The sequence below is a fragment of the Oncorhynchus nerka genome, linkage group LG18 (assembly GCF_034236695.1).
Source record: "Oncorhynchus nerka isolate Pitt River linkage group LG18, Oner_Uvic_2.0, whole genome shotgun sequence".
Lineage (NCBI taxonomy): Eukaryota > Metazoa > Chordata > Actinopteri > Salmoniformes > Salmonidae > Oncorhynchus > Oncorhynchus nerka.
This window is the reverse complement of record NC_088413.1, coordinates 84,049,799-84,069,449: the sequence shown is the minus strand read 5'-3', so window position 1 is coordinate 84,069,449 and position 19,651 is coordinate 84,049,799. Positions and strand designations below refer to the sequence as shown.

The following is a 19,651-nucleotide window of genomic DNA, read 5'->3' as shown; positions in this document are numbered from 1 at the left end:
GAAGTAGAGCTACAGATGTGGAGTATTGAAGTAGAGCTACAGATGTGTAGTATTAAAGTAGTGCTACAGATGTGTAGTTTTAAAGTAGAGCTACAGATGTGGAGTATTGAAGTAGTTAGATGTTTAGTATTAAAGTAGAGCTACATATGTGTAGTATTAAAGTAGAGCTACAGATGTGTAGTATTAAAGTAGAGCTACAGATGTGTAGTATTAAAGTAGAGCTACAGCTACAGATGTGCCATATTGAAGTAGAGCTACAGTTACAGATGTGTAGTATTAAAGTAGAGCTACAGATGTGTAGTATTGAAGTAGAGCTACAGCTACAGATGTGTAGTATTACAGTAGAGTTACAGATGTGTAGTATTAAAGTAGAGCTACAGCTACAGATGTGTAGTATTAAAGTAGAGCTACAGATGTGTAGCATTAAAGTAGAGCTACAGATGTGTAGTATTGAAGTAGAGCTACAGCTACAGATGTGTCATATTGAAGTAGAGCTAGTTAGATGTGTAGTATTAAAGTAGAGCTACAGATGTGTAGTATTAAAGTAGAGCTACAGCTACAGATGTGTAGTATTAAAGTAGAGCTACATATGTGTAGTATTGAAGTAGAGCTATAGTTGTGTAGTATTGAAGTAGAGCTACAGGTGTGTAGTATTAAAGTAGAGCTACAGCTACAGATGTGTAGTATTGAAGTAGAGTTACAGATGTTTAGTATTAAAGTAGAGTTACAGATGTGTAGTATTAAAGTAGAGCTACAGATGTGTAGCATTAAAGTAGAGCTACAGATGTGTAGCATTAAAGTAGAGCTACTGCTACAGATGTGTCATATTGAAGTAGAGCTACAGTTAGATGTGTAGTATTAAAGTAGAGCTACAGATGTGTAGTATTAAAGTAGAGCTACAGATGTAGTATTAAAGTAGAGCTACATATGTGTAGTATTGAAGTAGAGCTACAGGTGTGTAGTATTAAAGTAGAGCTACAGCTATAGATGTGTAGTAGTGAAGTAGAGCTACAGCTACAGATGTGTAGTATTGAAGTAGAGTTACAGATGTGTAGTTTTAAAGTAGAGCTACAGATGTGGAGTATTGAAGTAGTTACAGATGTTTAGTATTAAAGTAGAGCTACATATGTGTAGTATTAAAGTAGAGCTACAGATGTGTAGTATTAAAGTAGAGCTACAGATGTGTAGTATTAAAGTAGAGCTACAGATGTGTAGTATTAAAGTAGAGCTACAGCTACAGATGTGCCATATTGAAGTAGAGCTACAGTTACAGATGTGTAGTATTAAAGTAGAGTTACAGATGTTTAGTATTAAAGTAGAGCTACAGCTACAGATGTAGTATTAAAGTAGTTACAGATGTGTAGCATTAAAGTAGAGCTACAGATGTGTAGCATTAAAGTAGAGCTACAGATGTGTAGTATTGAAGTAGAGCTACAGCTACAGATGTGTCATATTGAAGTAGAGCTAGTTAGATGTGTAGTATTAAAGTAGAGCTACATATGTGTAGTATTGAAGTAGAGCTACAGCTATAGATGTGTAGTAGTGAAGTAGAGCTACAGCTACAGATGTGTAGTATTGAAGTAGAGTTACAGATGTTTAGTATTAAAGTAGAGTTACAGATGTGTAGTATTGAAGTAGAGCTACAGTTAGATGTGTAGTATTAAAGTAGAGCTACAGATGTGTAGTATTAAAGTAGAGCTACAGATGTGTAGCATTAAAGTAGAGCTACAGATGTGTAGTATTGAAGTAGAGCTACAGATGTGTAGTATTAAAGTAGAGCTACAGATGTGTAGTATTGAAGTAGTTACAGATGTTTAGTATTAAAGTAGAGCTACATATGTGTAGTATTAAAGTAGAGCTACAGATGTGTAGCATTAAAGTAGAGCTACAGATGTGTAGTATTGAAGTAGAGCTACAGATGTGTAGTATTAAAGTAGAGCTACAGATGTGTCATATTGAAGTAGAGCTACAGTTAGATGTGTAGTATTAAAGTAGAGCTACAGATGTGTAGTATTAAAGTAGAGCTACAGATGTAGTATTAAAGTAGAGCTACATATGTGTAGTATTGAAGTAGAGCTACAGGTGTGTAGTATTAAAGTAGAGCTACAGCTATAGATGTGTAGTAGTGAAGTAGAGCTACAGCTACAGATGTGTAGTATTGAAGTAGAGTTACAGATGTGTAGTATTAAAGTAGAGTTACAGATGTGTAGCATTAAAGTAGAGCTACAGATGTGTAGTATTACAGTAGAGCCACAGATGGGTAGTATTAAAGTAGAGCCACAGATGGGTAGTATTAAAGTAGAGTTACAAATGTGTAGTATTAAAGTAGAGCTACAGATGTGTAGTATTGAAGTAGAGCTACAGATGTGTAGTATTAAAGTAGAGCTACAGCTACAGATGTGTAGTATTAAGGTAGAGCTACAGCTAAATCAAATCAAAATCAAATCAAATTTATTTATATAGCCCTTCGTACATCAGCTGATATCTCAAAGTGCTGTACAGAAACCCAGCCTAAAACCCCAAACAGCAAACAATGCAGGTGTAAAAGCTACAGATGTGTAGTATTAAAGTAGAGCTACAGATGTGTAGTATTAAAGTAGAGCTACAGATGTGTAGTATTAAAGTAGAGCTACATATGTGTAGTATTAAAGTAGAGCTACAGCTACAGATGTGTAGTATTAAAGTAGAGTTACAGATGTGTAGTATTAAAGTAGAGCTACAGCTACAGATGTGTAGTATTACAGTAGAGCTACAGATGTGTAGTATTGAAGTAGAGCTACAGATGTGTAGTATTAAAGTAGAGCTACAGCTACAGATGTGTAGTATTACAGTAGAGCTACAGATGTGTCATATTGAAGTAGAGCTACAGTTACAGATGTGTAGTATTAAAGTAGAGCTACAGATGTGTAGTATTAAAGTAGAGCTACAGATGTGTAGTATTACAGTAGAGCTACAGATGTGTAGTATTACAGTAGAGCTACAGATGTGTAGTATTAAAGTAGAGCTTCAGATGTGTAGTATTAAAGTAGAGCTACAGATGTGTAGTATTGAAGTAGAGCTACAGATGGGTAGTATTGAAGTAGAGCTACAGATGGGTAGTATTAAAGTAGAGCTACAGATGTGTAGTATTGAAGTAGAGCTACAGCTATAGATGTCTAGTATTGACTTTATTTATTTATTTAGTTATAGCTATATAGTATGTAGTATTGTTTTCTGTAATGTCACAGAGATCTTGAGTGTAACATCCCCAAAGCAATACTGTTCCTCTGGCTCTGGCAGTCAAAGACACGGCCACAGACAGGCAGGTCCTCCAATGCTGGAGCAGACAGCTCTTCTCTGTCCTGGCAACCCAATGGTGGAACGCTGACGCTAGGACAGCAGTCCCTGCCCATCTTCCGAAAACATCTGAAACCCAACCTCTTCAATAAGAATTTTAAATAATCCCACAGCACCACCCACAAATCCCCCCTCCCCCTTTACTAGCTCTGATACGCTGATATATATTTTTCATGAATAAAGTAGCCGTCTATGATATGTGGCTGTCCCACCTAGCTATTTTAAGATGAATGCAGTAACAGTAAATCGCTCTGGATTAGAGCATCCGCTAAATGACAAAAATGTACATTTACTACACCAGGGAGGGTAGTGTACTACACCAGGGAGGGTAGTGTACTACACCAGGGAGGGTAGTGTACTACACCAGGGAGGATAGTGTACTACACCAGGGAGGGTAGTGTACTACACCAGGGAGGATAGTGTACTACACCAGGGAGGAGGGTAGTGTACTACACCAGGGAGGGTAGAGTGTACTACACCAGGGAGGGTAGAGTGTACTACACCAGGGAGGGTAGAGTGTACTACACCAGGGAGGGTAGTGTACTACACCAGGGAGGGTAGTGTACTACACCAGGGAGGGTAGTGTACTACACCAGGGAGGATAGTGTACTACACCAGGGAGGATAGTGTACTACACCAGGGAGGATAGTGTACTACACCAGGGAGGGTAGTGTACTACACCAGGGAGGGTAGTGTACTACACCAGGGAGGGTAGTGTACTACACCAGGGAGGGTAGTGTACTACACCAGGGAGGGTAGTGTACTACACCAGGGAGGAGTGTACTACACCAGGGAGGATAGTGTACTACACCAGGGAGGGTAGTGTACTACACCAGGGAGGGTAGTGTACTACACCAGGGAGGAGTGTACTACACCAGGGAGGATAGTGTACTACACCAGGGAGGATAGTGTACTACACCAGGGAGGATAGTGTACTACACCAGGGAGGGTAGTGTACTACACCAGGGAGGATAGTGTACTACACCAGGGAGGATAGTGTACTACACCAGGGAGGGTAGTGTACTACACCAGGGAGGGTAGTGTACTACACCAGGGAGGGTAGTGTACTACACCAGGGAGGGTAGTGTACTACACCAGGGAGGGTAGTGTACTACACCAGGGAGGATAGTGTACTACACCAGGGAGGAGTGTACTACACCAGGGAGGAGTGTACTACACCAGGGAGGAGTGTACTACACCAGGGAGGATAGTGTACTACACCAGGGAGGGTAGTGTACTACACCAGGGAGGGTAGTGTACTACACCAGGGAGGGTAGTGTACTACACCAGGGAGGGTAGTGTACTACACCAGGGAGGGTAGTGTACTACACCAGGGAGGGTAGTGTACTACACCAGGGAGGGTAGTGTACTACACCAGGGAGGGTAGTGTACTACACCAGGGAGGATAGTGTACTACACCAGGGAGGGTAGTGTACTACACCAGGGAGGGTAGTGTACTACACCAGGGAGGATAGTGTACTACACCAGGGAGGGTAGTGTACTACACCAGGGAGGGTAGTGTACTACACCAGGGAGGGTAGTGTACTACACCAGGGAGGGTAGTGTACTACACCAGGGAGGATAGTGTACTACACCAGGGAGGATAGTGTACTACACCAGGGAGGATAGTGTACTACACCAGGGAGGATAGTGTACTACACCAGGGAGGATAGTGTACTACACCAGGGAGGGTAGTGTACTACACCAGGGAGGGTAGTGTACTACACCAGGGAGGATAGTGTACTACACCAGGGAGGATAGTGTACTACACCAGGGAGGATAGTGTACTACACCAGGGAGGATAGTGTACTACACCAGGGAGGGTAGTGTACTACACCAGGGAGGGTAGTGTACTACACCAGGGAGGGTAGTGTACTACACCAGGGAGGGTAGTGTACTACACCAGGGAGGGTAGTGTACTACACCAGGGAGGGTAGTAGTGTACTACACCAGGGAGGATAGTGGGAGGGTAGTGTACTACACCAGGGAGGGTAGTGTACTACACCAGGGAGGGTAGTGTACTACACCAGGGAGGGTAGTGTACTACACCAGGGAGGGCAGTGTACTACACCAGGGAGGGTAGTGTACTACACCAGGGAGGGTAGTGTACTACACCAGGGAGGGTAGTGTACTACACCAGGGAGGGTAGTGTACTACACCAGGGAGGGTAGTGTACTACACCAGGGAGGGTAGTGTACTACACCAGGGAGGGTAGTGTACTACACCAGGGAGGAGTGTACTACACCAGGGAGGATAGTGTACTACACCAGGGAGGATAGTGTACTACACCAGGGAGGGTAGTGTACTACACCAGGGAGGGTAGTGTACTACACCAGGGAGGATAGTGTACTACACCAGGGAGGGTAGTGTACTACACCAGGGAGGGTAGTGTACTACACCAGGGAGGGTAGTGTACTACACCAGGGAGTAGTGTACTACACCAGGGAGGATAGTGTACTACACCAGGGAGGATAGTGTACTACACCAGGGAGGGTAGTGTACTACACCAGGGAGGGTAGTGTACTACACCAGGGAGGAGTGTACTACACCAGGGAGGAGTGTACTACACCAGGGAGGGTAGTGTACTACACCAGGGAGGGTAGTGTACTACACCAGGGAGGGTAGTGTACTACACCAGGGAGGGTAGTGTACTACACCAGGGAGGAGTGTACTACACCAGGGAGGGTTGTGTACTACACCAGGGAGGGTAGTGTACTACACCAGGGAGGATAGTGTACTACACCAGGGAGGAGTGTACTACACCAGGGAGGGTAGTGTACTACACCAGGGAGGGTAGTGTACTACACCAGGGAGGATAGTGTACTACACCAGGGAGGATAGTGTACTACACCAGGGAGGATAGTGTACTACACCAGGGAGGGTAGTGTACTACACCAGGGAGGGTAGTGTACTACACCAGGGAGGGTAGTGTACTACACCAGGGAGGGTAGTGTACTACACCAGGGAGGGTAGTGTACTACACCAGGGAGGGTACCTTGTCGATGGTGAGCATGTAGAAGTGAGTGATGTCATTCTCCTGGTAGTACTTGATCCTGGAGCGACATTCCTCTTCATCGATCAGCTCTCCGATGTACTCATTCACAAACTCACCCTGCGGAGAAGTATTCACCAATCAGATCACAGATATACCTTCACCAAATCAGATTACAGATTTCCTTGTTGCTCACCAACGAACTATCATGGTCCAACCAAATCAAAATCAAATTTTATTTGTCACATACACATGGTTAGCAGATGTTAATGCGAGTGTAGCGAAATGCTTGTGCTTCTAGTTCCGACAATGCAGTGATAACCAACAAGTAATCTAGCTAACAATTCCAAAACTACTGTCTTATACACAGTGTAAGGGGATAAAGAATATGTACATAAAGATATATGAATGAGTGATGGTACAGAGCAGCATACAGTAGATGGTATCGAGTACAGTATATACATATGAGATGAGTATGTAAACAAAGTGGCATAGTTAAAGTGGCTAGTGATACATGTATTACATAAAGATGCAGTCGATGATCTAGAGTACAGTATATGCATATACATATGAGATGAATAATGTAGGGTATGTAAACATTATATTAGGTTGCATTGTTTAAAGTGGCTAGTGATATATTTTACATCATTTCCCATCAATTCCCATTATTAAAGACAACACCTTTTCCCCTTCAGGAGACTGAAAATATTTGGAATGGGTCCCCAGATCCTTAAAAAGTTCTAAAGCTGAACCTGAGGGCATCCTGACTGGTTGCATCACCTCCTCAGCATCTGACCGTAAGGTGCTACAGAGTAGTGTACGGCCCAGTACACACCAAGCTTCCTGACATCCAGGACCTCTATACCAGGCTGTGTCAGAGGAAGGTCAAAAAATGTCCTCGTACCAGTAACCCCTGTATGTAGCCATTGTTATTTTATTACTTTAGTTTTTAGTAAATATTTTCCCCCTACAATGGGATTTTCTGGATTTTCTTTTCTCATTTTGTTGAAGTGAACCTATGATGAAAATTACAGGCCTCTCATTTTTTTTAAGTGGGAGAACTTGCACAATTGGTGGCTGACTAAATACTTTTTTGCCCCACTGTATTTTTAAACATAAATACGTTATTAGTATTCAGATCTTTTGCTATGAGAGTTGAAATAGAGCTCAGCTGCATCCTGTTTCCATTGATCATCCTTGAGATGTTTCGACAACTTGATTGGAGTCCACCTGTGGTAAATTCAATCGATTGCACTTGATTTGGAAAGGAACACACCTGTCTATATAAGGTCCCACAGTTGACAGTGTGTGTCAGAGCAAATACCAAGACATGAGGTCGAAGGAATTGTCCGTTGAGCTCCGAGACAGGATTGTGTCGAGGCACAGATCTGGGGAAGGGTACCAATACATTTCTGCAGCGTTGAAGGTCCCCAAGAACTCAGTGGCCTCCATCATTCTTAAATGGAAGAAGTTTGGAACCACCAAGACTCTTCCTAGAGCTGGCCGCCCGGCCAAACTGAGCAATCAGGGGAGAAAGGCCTTGGACAGGGAGGTGACCAAGAACCCGATGGTCACTGACACCCGAGCTCCTCTGTGGATGGGAGAACCTTCCAGAACCATCTCTGCAGCACTTCACCAAATCAGGCTTTTATGGTAGAGTGGCCAGACGGAAGCAACTCCTCAGTTAAAGGCACGACAGCCCACTTGGAGTTTGCCAAAAAGGCACCTAAACAACATAGACCATGAGAAACAAGATTCTCTGGTCTGATGAAACCAAGAGTTTACTCTTTGGCCTGAATGCCAAGCGTCACCTCTGGAGGAAACTTGGCACCATCCCTATGGTGAAGAATGGTGGTGGCAGCATTATGCTGTGGGGATGTTTTTCAGTGGCAGGGACTGGGAGACTAGTCAGGATCAAGGGTCAGGATCAAGGGAAAGATGAACTGAGCAAAGTACAGAGATCCTTGATGGAAACCTGCTCCAGAGCGGTCAGGACCTCAGACTGGTGCGAAGGTTCACCTTCCAACAGGACAATGACCCTAAGCACACAGCCAAGACAACGCAGGAGTGGCTTCAGGACAAATCTCTGAATGTCCTCGAGTGGCCCAGCCAGAGCATGGACTCGAACATCTCTGGAGAGACCTGAAAATAGCTGTGCAGCGACGCTCCCCATCTAACCTGACAGAGCTTGAGAGGAAACTCCCCAAATACAGGTGTGCCAAGCTTGTAGCATACCCAAGAAGACTTGAGGCTGTAATCGCTGCCAAAGGTGCTTCAACAAAGTAGTGTTATTCAACAAAGTAGTGGCTATTTTGCTTTGTCATTATGGGGTATTGTGATGTCATTATGGGGTATCGTGATGTCATTATGGGGTATCGTGATGTCATTATGGGGTATCGTGATGTCATTATGTGGTATCGTGTGTAGATTGATGAGGGAAAAAACAAATTAATCAATTTTAGAATAAGGCTGTAAAAGTAACAAAATGTAGAGTCGAGGGGTCTGAATACTTTCCGAATGCACGGTATATATAATAAATATACCTTCTTAATATCCCGTAGTGCCACCAGGCCCCAGCCCTTGCCAGCAGTCTTGATGATCTTAGTCTCTGGGTAGTGTCTCTTAGTGAAGTCCTGGTTGCAGCATCGCTCTGCATTGGGACAGACCTGAGGGTGGCACTCGTACATCAACATCCTGTTCAGGCATTCTGACTCAAACCCACACGGCTTCTCGTCCGTGGGCTTACAGTTACACTTGGGAATCTCCGACACGTCGGCTGTGTAGACCTGCACACGGCCACAAGGCTTGTTGATCTGTAGAACACACAGGGAGAACAACTATTACACACAGGGCTTGTTGATCTGTAGAACACACAGGGAGAACAACTATTACACACAGGGCTTGTTGATCTGTAGAACACACAGGGAGAACAACTATTACACACAGGGCTTGTTGATCTGTAGAACACACAGGAGAACAACTATTACACACAGGGCTTGTTGATCTGTAGAACACACAGGGAGAACAACTATTACACACAGGGCTTGTTGATCTGTAGAACACACAGGAGAACAACTATTACACACAGGGCTTGTTGATCTGTAGAACACACAGGGAGAACAACTATTACACACAGGGCTTGTTGATCTGTAGAACACACAGGGAGAACAACTATTACACACAGGGCTTGTTGATCTGTAGAACACACAGGGAGAACAACTATTACACACAGGGCTTGTTGATCTGTAGAACACACAGGAGAACAACTATTACACACAGGGCTTGTTGATCTGTAGAACACACAGGGAGAACAACTATTACACACAGGGCTTGTTGATCTGTAGAACACACAGGGAGAACAACTATTACACACAGGGCTTGTTGATCTGTAGAACACACAGGGAGAACAACTATTACACACAGGGCTTGTTGATCTGTAGAACACACAGGGAGAACAACTATTACACACAGGGCTTGTTGATCTGTAGAACACACAGGGAGAACAACTATTACACACAGGGCTTGTTGATCTGTAGAACACACAGGAGAACAACTATTACACACAGGGCTTGTTGATCTGTAGAACACACAGGGAGAACAACTATTACACACAGGGCTTGTTGATCTGTAGAACACACAGGGAGAACAACTATTACACACAGGGCTTGTTGATCTGTAGAACACACAGGGAGAACAACTATTACATACAGGGCTTGTTGATCTGTAGAACACACAGGGAGAACAACTATTACATACAGGGAACATATCAAAACTGGACTGGGTTGAACTGAGTTTGATGGACTGGGTTAGACAGTTTCACGACAGAATTAAGAGTACCGTTAAAGGGTTATAGAGTTCAGACCTTGATGTATTTGTACGGAGGTGGTTTCCGGTTGTTCTCCTGCGCCTCCTTGGCCTCACGTTCCATCTTGATCTCCTTGAAGCGAGTCTCCGCCTCCAACAGCGCTGGAGAGAGATCATATTGTTATATTCTGTCTTACAGTTATACTATAACCAATATATTTACAACATGTAATTATAAACTCAGCAAAAAAAGAAACATCCATTTTCAGGACCCTGTCTTTCAAAGATATTTAGTAAAAATCATAACTTCATAGATCTTCATTGTAAAGGGTTTAAACACTGTTTCCAAAGCTTGTTCAATGAACCATAAACATTTAATGAACATGCACCTGTGGAACGGTCGTTAAGACACTAACAGCTTACAGACGGTAGGCAATTAAGGTCACAGTTATGAAAACTTAGGACACTAAAGAGGCCTTTCTACTACTGACTCTGAAAAACACCAAAAGAAAGATGCCCAGAGACCCTTATCTGCGTGAACGTGCCTTCGGCAAGGAGGCCTGAGGACTGCAGATGTGGCCACGGCAATAAATTGCAACGTCCGTACTGTGAGACGCCTAAGACAGCGCTACAGGAAGACAGGACGGACAGCTGATTGTCCCCACAGTGGGAGACCACATGTAACACCAGCACAGGATCGGTACATCACACTTGCGGGACAGGTACAGGATGGCAACAACTGCCCAAATTACACCAGGAACGCACAATCCCTCCATCAGTGCTCAGACTGTCTGCAAAAGGCTGAGAGAGGCTGGACTGAGGGCTTGTAGGCCTGTTGTAAGGTAGATCGTCACCAGACATCACCGGCAACAACGTCGCCTATGGGCACAAACCCACCATCGCTGGACCAGACAAGACTGGCAAAAAGTGCTCTTCACTAACGAGTCGCCGTTTTGTCTCACAAGGGGTGATGGTCGGATTCGCGTTTATCGTCGAAGGAATGAGCGTTGCACCGAGGCCTGTACTCTGGAGCGATTTGCAGGTGGAGGGTCCGTCGTGGTCGGTGTGTCACAGCATCATAGGACTGAGCTTGTTGTCATTGCAGGCAATCTCAACGCTGTGCGTTACAGGGAAGACATCCTCCTCCCTCATGTGGTACCCTTCCTACAGGCTCATCCTGACATGACCCTCCAGCATGACAACGCTGTGCGTAACAGGGAAGACATCCTCCTCCCTCATGTGGTACCCTTCTTGCAGGCTCATCCTGACATGACCCTCCAAGCATGACAATGCCACCACGCACAGAACGAGCAGTAAGTCTGATTTCCTGCAAGACAGGAATGTCAGTGTTCTGCCACGGCCAGTGAAGATCCCGGATCTCAATCCCATTGAGCACATCTGGGACCTGTTGGATCGGAGGGTGAGGGCTAGGGCCATTCCCCCCAGAAATGTCCGGGACCTTGGTGGAAAAGTGGGTTGACATCTCACAGCAAGAACTGTCAAATCTAGTGCAGTCCATTAGGAGATGCACTGCAGTACGTAATGGAGCTGGTGGCCACACCAGATATTGACACTTACTTTTGAACTTTGACCAAAAGTAAGTGTTTCTTGCTCCATGGCAAGAAATGTGAGCTGATTGGCTCTCTGCTAGACAATAAAAGACCCATCATATCTGGCCCTGTGCCCTCGCTGAATAGTGGCATTGAACACTTTAGCAGGAATCTCTCTTCACAACTGGCTACGCGATTGCAGTTTAATGGGTGTAACTTTTGTGGACAAATCATTGGGTTCCTGGATTACTTCACAGAATTATACATTGAGACAATGACTTATCAATGACCCAAGCCCAGCTCAGTTAATGTACATTATACCAGGGGCGTTGAAAGACAAAGTAACCTTATATGTGTCCCTCTAACTGCCCTGTTCCTACAGCTATTGTATGCAGTAATCATGTGCCTACGAACCAGATTTAATACTGAGGCCATAAAAAAAAGTCCACTGTGTGCAGCTCACCCTACACATAAACAACATGACCATATCTACTTCTGATAAGCTTCCCAGTAAAGCAATATAAACAAGCATCCCAGAAGAAGTGCTCAAAATAACCCATGTTAACATATGTAGCTTAAGAAACAAGGTTTATGAAATCATTAATTTGCTAGTAACAGATGACATTCATATTCTGACCATCTCTGAAACTCACCTAGACTATACCTTTGATAACAGTGGTAGCAATACGAGGTTATAACATCTACAGAGAATACAGAAATGCCAATGGTGGAGGTGCTGCTGTTTATATTCAGAACCACATTACTGTAAAGATTAGAGAGGATCTCATGTTAAATACTGTTGAAGTAATATGGTTCATCTGCCTCCCCTAAAGCCCATTCTGATGGGAAGCTGCTATAGACCAGTCAGTATCTGGATAATGTTAAATACTGTTGTATTAATATGGCTACAGGTTCATCTGCCTCACCTAAAGCCCATTCTGGTGGGAAGTTGCTATAGACCAGTCAGTATCTGGATAAAGTGAGTGAAATGCTTTGAGGTATATTTTCTGGGTGACTTTTGTTTCTTCTTTTTTTTCCAATCAAGCTACACACTCAAGAAAAAGCTTCAAACTGTTACCAGTGCCTGCGTACAGGTTATCAGTCAACCTACCAGGGTAGTTACAAACAGCACAGGAATAAAATAATCAACCTAATCTTTACGAGTCCTACAGAAATGTGCTTTAAACCAGTATCCAAATCCATCGGATGTAATAATCACAATATAGTGGCAATATCTATGAAAACCAAAGGCTGGGACTAATATAGTGTATATGTTTTGTAGTGATTCCTATGTTGTTGACGTAAAAAATATTTGTTTGTCTGTGGTGTGTAATGAGGTGCCAACAGACACTACACTATTCCAGTTACTAATAAGCTTTCACCCGTTTAAGAAAATGACTAAAAACATTGAGGAATTGAAACATTTTATGGTTGAGAGAGATGATCTAAAAGGAATGGCCAATAAGTCTGGCTTCACAACTGATTGGCCAATGTTTTGAGCATGCACTCAGAGCATGCGCAGACCAGCTGGCTGGTGTGCTTACAGGCACATTAAACCTCTCCCTATCCCAGTCTGCTGTCCCCACATGCTTCAAGATGGCCACCGTTGTTCCTGTACTCAAGAAGGCAAAGGTAACTGAACTAAATGGCTATCGCTTTTTAGCACTCACTTCTGTCATCATGAAGTGCTTTGAGAGACTAGTCAAGGACCATATCACCTCCACCCTACCTGACACCCTAGACCCACTCCAATTTGCTTACCGCCCCAATAGGTCCACAGACGATGCAATCTCAACCACACTGCACACTGCCCTAACCCACCTGGACAAGAGGAATACCTATGTAAGAATGCTGTTCATCATCTACAGCTCAGCATTCATCACCCTAGTTCCCTCCAAACTCATCAAGCTTGAGACCTTGGGTCTCGACCCCGCCCTGTGCAACTGGGTCCTGGACTTGCTGACGGGCCGCCCTGTCATTTAACAGACTCTCTTATCCAGAGCCACTACAGTAGTGAGTCATTTAACAGACTCTCTGATCCAGAGCCACTACAGTAGTGAGTCATTTAACAGACTCTCTGATCCAGAGCCACTACAGTAGTGAGTCATTTAACAGACTCTCTGATCCAGAGCCACTACAGTAGTGAGTCATTTAGTCACGTCACCCCGCTCCTCCGCTCTCTCCACTGGCTTCCAGTTGAAGCTCGCATCCGCTACAAGACCATGGTGCTTGCCTACGGAGCTGTGAGGGGAACGGCACCTCAGTACCTCCAGGCTCTGATCAGGCCCTACACCCAAACAAGGGCACTGCGTTCATCCACCTCTGGCCTGCTCGCCTCCCTACCACTGAGGAAGTACAGTTCCCGTGCAGCCCAGTCAAAACTGTTCGCTGCTCTGGCCCCCCAATGGTGGAACAAACTCCCTCACGACGCCAGGACAGCGGAGTCAATCACCACCTTCCGGAGACACCTGAAACCCCACCTCTTTCAGGAATACCTAGGATAGGATAAAGTAATCCTTCTCACCCCCTTAAAAGATTTAGATGCACTATTGTAAAGTGGCTGTTCCACTGGATGTCTTAAGGTGAACGCACCAATTTGTAAGTCGCTCTGGATAAGAGCGTCTGCTAAATGACTTAAATGTAAATGTAAATTTAACAGACTCTCTGATCCAGAGCCACTACAGTAGTGAGTCATTTAACAGACTCTCTGATCCAGAGCCACTACAGTAGTGAGTCATTTAGCAGACTCTCTGATCCAGAGCCACTACAGTAGTGAGTCATTTAGCAGACTCTCTGATCCAGAGCCACTACAGTAGTGAGTCATTTAGCAGACTCTCTGATCCAGAGCCACTACAGTAGTGAGTCATTTAGCAGACTCTCTGATCCAGAGCCACTACAGTAGTGAGTCATTTAGCACTCTCTGATCCAGAGCCACTACAGTAGTGAGTCATTTAACAGACTCTCTGATCCAGAGCCACTACAGTAGTGAGTCATTTAACAGACTCTCTGATCCAGAGCCACTACAGTAGTGAGTCATTTAACAGACTCTCTGATCCAGAGCCACTACAGTAGTGAGTCATTTAACAGACTCTCTGATCAGTCTGCTGCTGGATAAACTTGTGTTATGTCTTTACACCCCCTGCTGTACTGTGGATGAAGAGTTACCTGTCTAACAGAACACAGAGGGTGTGATGCCTTTACACCCCCTGCTGTACTGTGGATGAAGAGTTACCTGTCTAACAGAACACAGAGGGTGTTATGCCTTTACACCCCCTGCTGTACTGTGGATGAAGAGTTACCTGTCTAACAGAACACAGAGGGTGTTATGCCTTTACACCCCCTGCTGTACTGTGGATTGAGAGTTACCTGTCTAACAGAACATAGAGGGTGTTATGCCTTTACACCCCCTGCTGTACTGTGGATTGAGAGTTACCTGTCTAACAGAACACAGAGGGTGTTATGCCTTTACACCCCCTGCTGTACTGTGGATTGAGAGTTACCTGTCTAACAGAACACAGAGGGTGTGATGCCTTTACACCCCCTGCTGTACTGTGGATTGAGAGTTACCTGTCTAACAGAACAGAGGGTGTTATGCCTTTACACCCCCTGCTGTACTGTGGATTGAGAGTTTCCTGTCTAACAGAACAGAGGGTGTTATGCCTTTACACCCCCTGCTGTACTGTGGATTGAGAGTTACCTGTCTAACAGAACACAGAGGGTGTTATGCCTTTACACCCCCTGCTGTACTGTGGATTGAGAGTTACCTGTCTAACAGAACACAGAGGGTGTGATGCCTTTACACCCCCTGCTGTACTGTGGATGAAGAGTTACCTGTCTAACAGAACACAGAGGGTGTTATGCCTTTACACCCCCTGCTGTACTGTGGATGAAGAGTTACCTGTCTAACAGAACACAGAGGGTGTTATGCCTTTACACCCCCTGCTGTACTGTGGATTGAGAGTTACCTGTCTAACAGAACAGAGGGTGTTATGCCTTTACACCCCCTGCTGTACTGTGGATTGAGAGTTACCTGTCTAACAGAACACAGAGGGTGTTATGCCTTTACACCCCCTGCTGTACTGTGGATTGAGAGTTACCTGTCTAACAGAACACAGAGGGTGTGATGCCTTTACACCCCCTGCTGTACTGTGGATGAAGAGTTACCTGTCTAACAGAACACAGAGGGTGTTATGCCTTTACACCCCCTGCTGTACTGTGGATGAAGAGTTACCTGTCTAACAGAACACAGAGGGTGTTATGCCTTTACACCCCCTGCTGTACTGTGGATGAAGAGTTACCTGTCTAACAGAACACAGAGGGTGTGATGCCTTTACACCCCCTGCTGTACTGTGGATGAAGAGTTACCTGTCTAACAGAACACCGAGGGTGTGATGCCTTTACACCCCCTGCTGTACTGTGGATGAAGAGTTACCTGCCTAACAGAACACAGAGGGTGTTATGTCTTTACACCCCCTGCTGTACTGTGGATGAAGAGTTACCTGTCTAACGGAACACAGAGGGTGTTATTTAATGGAAGCCTCACCAATATAATCCAGGTAGCATCAGGAATTCCCCAGGGCAGCTGTCTAGGCCACCTACTTCTTCCAATCTTTACTAATGACATCCCACTGACTTTGAGTGAAGCCAGTGTGTATGTATGCGGATGACTCAACATTATACACGTCAGCTACTACAGCGACTGATTCTTTCTCCCCCTTAGTAAACTAGGCAAGTCAGTTAAGAACAAATTCTTATTTACAATGACGGCCTACCCCCACGGCCAAAACCTGGACGACGCTGAGCCAATTGTGCGCCGCCTATGGGACTCCCAATCACGGCCGGATGTGATACAGCCTGGACTCGAACCAGGGACTGTAGTGACGCCTCTTGTACTGAGATTTTTTATTTATTTCACCTTTATTTAACCAGGTGGGCAAGTTGAGAACAAGTTCTAATTTACAATTGCGACCTGGCCAAGATAAAGCAAAGCAGTTCGACACATACAACAACAGAGTTACACATGGAGTAAAACAAACATACAGTCAATAATACAGTATAAACAAGTCTATATACAATGTGAACAAATGAGGTGAGAAGGGAGTTAAAAGGCAAGGCCATGGTGGCAAAGTAAATACAATATAGCAAGTAAAACACTGGAATGGTAGATTTGCTGTGGAAGAATGTGCAAAGTAGAGATAGAAATAATGGGGTGCCTTAGATGCAGTGCCTTAGACCGCTCAGGAGCCCGACAAAAATGACAGCAACACTTAAAGAGCTGCAGTTAGTTTCAGAATAGGTGGCAAGGAATAAGTTAGTCCTAAATATGTCTAAAACTAAAAGCATTGTATTTGGGACAAATCATTCACTAAACTGTAAACTTAAACTAAATATTGTAATAAATTATGTGGAAATTGAGCAAGTTGAGGTGACTAAACTGCTTGGCGTAACCCTGGATTGTAAACTGTCATGGTCAAAACATATTGTTACAACAGTAGTTGAGATGGGGATAAGTCTGTCCATAATAAAGCGCTGCTCTACCTTCTTAAACACTATCAGCAAGGCAGGTCCTACAGGCCCTAGTTTTAGAGCTAACGTCAATAATATGCATGTCAATCTATCCTGCCTCAAAGTGGAGGAGAGATTGATTTCATAACTGCTTGTATTTATGAGAGGTATTGACAAGATGAATGCACCGAGCTGTCTGTTTAAATTACTGGTGCACAGCTCAGACACCCATGGGGGCTGTGAGCTGGGGTATCCAAGTCCAGAACAGACTATGGGAGGGACACAGTACTACATAGAGCCATGACTACATGGAACTCTATTCCACAGTACCACATAGAGCCATGACTACATGGGAACTCTATTCCACAGTACTACATAGAGCCATGACTACATGGGACTCTATTCCACAGTACTACATAGAGCCATGACTACATGGAACTCTATTCCACAGTACTATATAGAGCCATGACTACATGGAACTCTATTCCACAGTACTACATGGAACTCTATTCCACAGTACTACATAGAGCCATGACTACATGGAACTCTATTCCACAGTACCACATAGAGCCATGACCACATGGAACTCTATTCCACAGTACCACATAGAGCCATGACTACATGGAACTCTATTCCACAGTACTACATAGAGCCATGACCACATGGAACTCTATTCCACAGTACTACATAGAGCCATGACTATATGGAACTCTATTCCACAGTACTACATAGAGCCATGACTACATGGAACTCTATTCCACAGTACTACATAGAGCCATGACTACATGGAACTCTATTCCACAGTACTACATAGAGCCATGACTACATGGAACTCTATTCCACAGTACTACATAGAGCCATGACTACATGGAACTCTATTCCACAGTACCTCATAGAGCCATGACTACATGGAACTCTATTCCACAGTACCACATAGAGCCATGACTACATGGAACTCTATTCCACAGTACCACATAGAGCCATGACCACATGGAACTCTATTCCACAGTACCTCATAGAGCCATGACTACATGGAACTCTATTCCACAGTACTACATAGAGCCATGACTACATGGAACTCTATTCCACAGTACTACATAGAGCCATGACTACATGGAACTCTATTCCACAGTACCACATAGAGCCATGACTACATGGGACTCTATTTCACATCAAGTAACTGATGTCAGCAGTATAATTAAAATAAAGATTAAAGATAATTATGGAACATCAGTGACCGTGAAGCAACAAACAGGGACAGACATGCATAAACACAATAACACACGGACTATACACACACACACACACACTGAGTAGGGGCCTGAGGGCACACAGTGTGTTGTAGATATGTGGTAGTGGTGGAGTAGGGGCCTGAGGGCACACAGTGTGTTGTAGATATGTGGTAGTGGTGGGGGCCTGAAAGTGTGTTGTAGATATGTGGTAGTAGGGGCCTGACACAGTGTGTTGTAGACATGTGGTAGTGGGGCCTGAGGGCACACAGTGTAGATATGTGGTAGTGGTGGAGTAGGGGCCTGAGGACACACAGTGTGTTGTAGATATGTGGTAGTGGTGGAGTAGGGGCCTGAGGACACACAGTGTGTTGTAGATATGTGGTAGTGGTGGAGTAGGGGCCTGAGGGCACACAGTGTGTTGTAGATATGTGGTAGTAGTGGAGTAGGGGCCTGAGGGCACACAGTGTGTTGTAGATATGTGGTAGTGGTGGAGTAGGGGCCTGAGGGCACACAGTGTGTTGTAGATATGTGGTAGTGGTGGAGTAGGGGCCTGAGGGCACACAGTGTGTTCTAGATGTGTTGTGAGGACACACAGTGTGTTGTAGATATGTGGTAGTGGTGGAGTAGGGGCCTGAGGGCACACAGTGTGTTGTAGATATGTGGTAGTGGTGGAGTAGGGGCCTGAGGGCACACAGTGTGTTGTAGATATGTGGTAGTGGTGGAGTAGGGGCCTGAGGGCACACAGTGTGTTGTAGATATGTGGTAGTGGTGGAGTAGGGGGCCTGAGGACACAGTGTGTTGTAGATATGTGGTAGTGGTGGAGTAGGGGCCTGAGGGCACACAGTGTGTTGTAGATATGTGGTAGTGGTGGAGTAGGGGCCTGAGGGCACACAGTGTGTTGTAGATATGTGGTAGTGGTGGAGTAGGGGCCTGAGGGCACAGTGTGTTGTAGATATGTGGTAGTGGTGGAGTAGGGGCCTGAGGGCACAGTGTGTTGTAGATATGTGGTAGTGGTGGAGTAGGGGCCTGAGGGCACAGTGTGTTGTAGATATGTGGTAGTGGTGGAGTAGGGGCCTGAGGGCACACAGTGTGTTGTAGATATGTGGTGTAGTGGTGGAGTAGGGGCCTGAGGGCACACAGTGTGTTGTAGATATGTGGTAGTGGTGGAGTAGGGGCCTGAGGACACACAGTGTGTTGTAGATATGTGGTAGTGGTGGAGTAGGGGCCTGAGG

General features: G+C 44.8%; 1 protein-coding gene across 5 annotated transcripts in view; it reads right to left on the bottom strand.

Moving 5' to 3' along the window:
- Window positions 1-19,651, bottom strand: part of nsd2 (nuclear receptor binding SET domain protein 2) — a 69,009-nt gene that overhangs the window by 5,590 nt on the left and 43,768 nt on the right. For all 5 annotated transcript variants that reach the window (XM_065004458.1, XM_065004454.1, XM_065004455.1 and 2 more), the window contains 3 exons: window positions 10,191-10,294; window positions 8,872-9,141; window positions 6,332-6,448 (listed from right to left, as the gene is read on the bottom strand). In XM_065004458.1, the coding sequence (XP_064860530.1) occupies window positions 6,332-6,448; window positions 8,872-9,141; window positions 10,191-10,294 (491 nt within the window). The remainder of the gene's footprint in view (window positions 1-6,331; window positions 6,449-8,871; window positions 9,142-10,190; window positions 10,295-19,651) is intronic.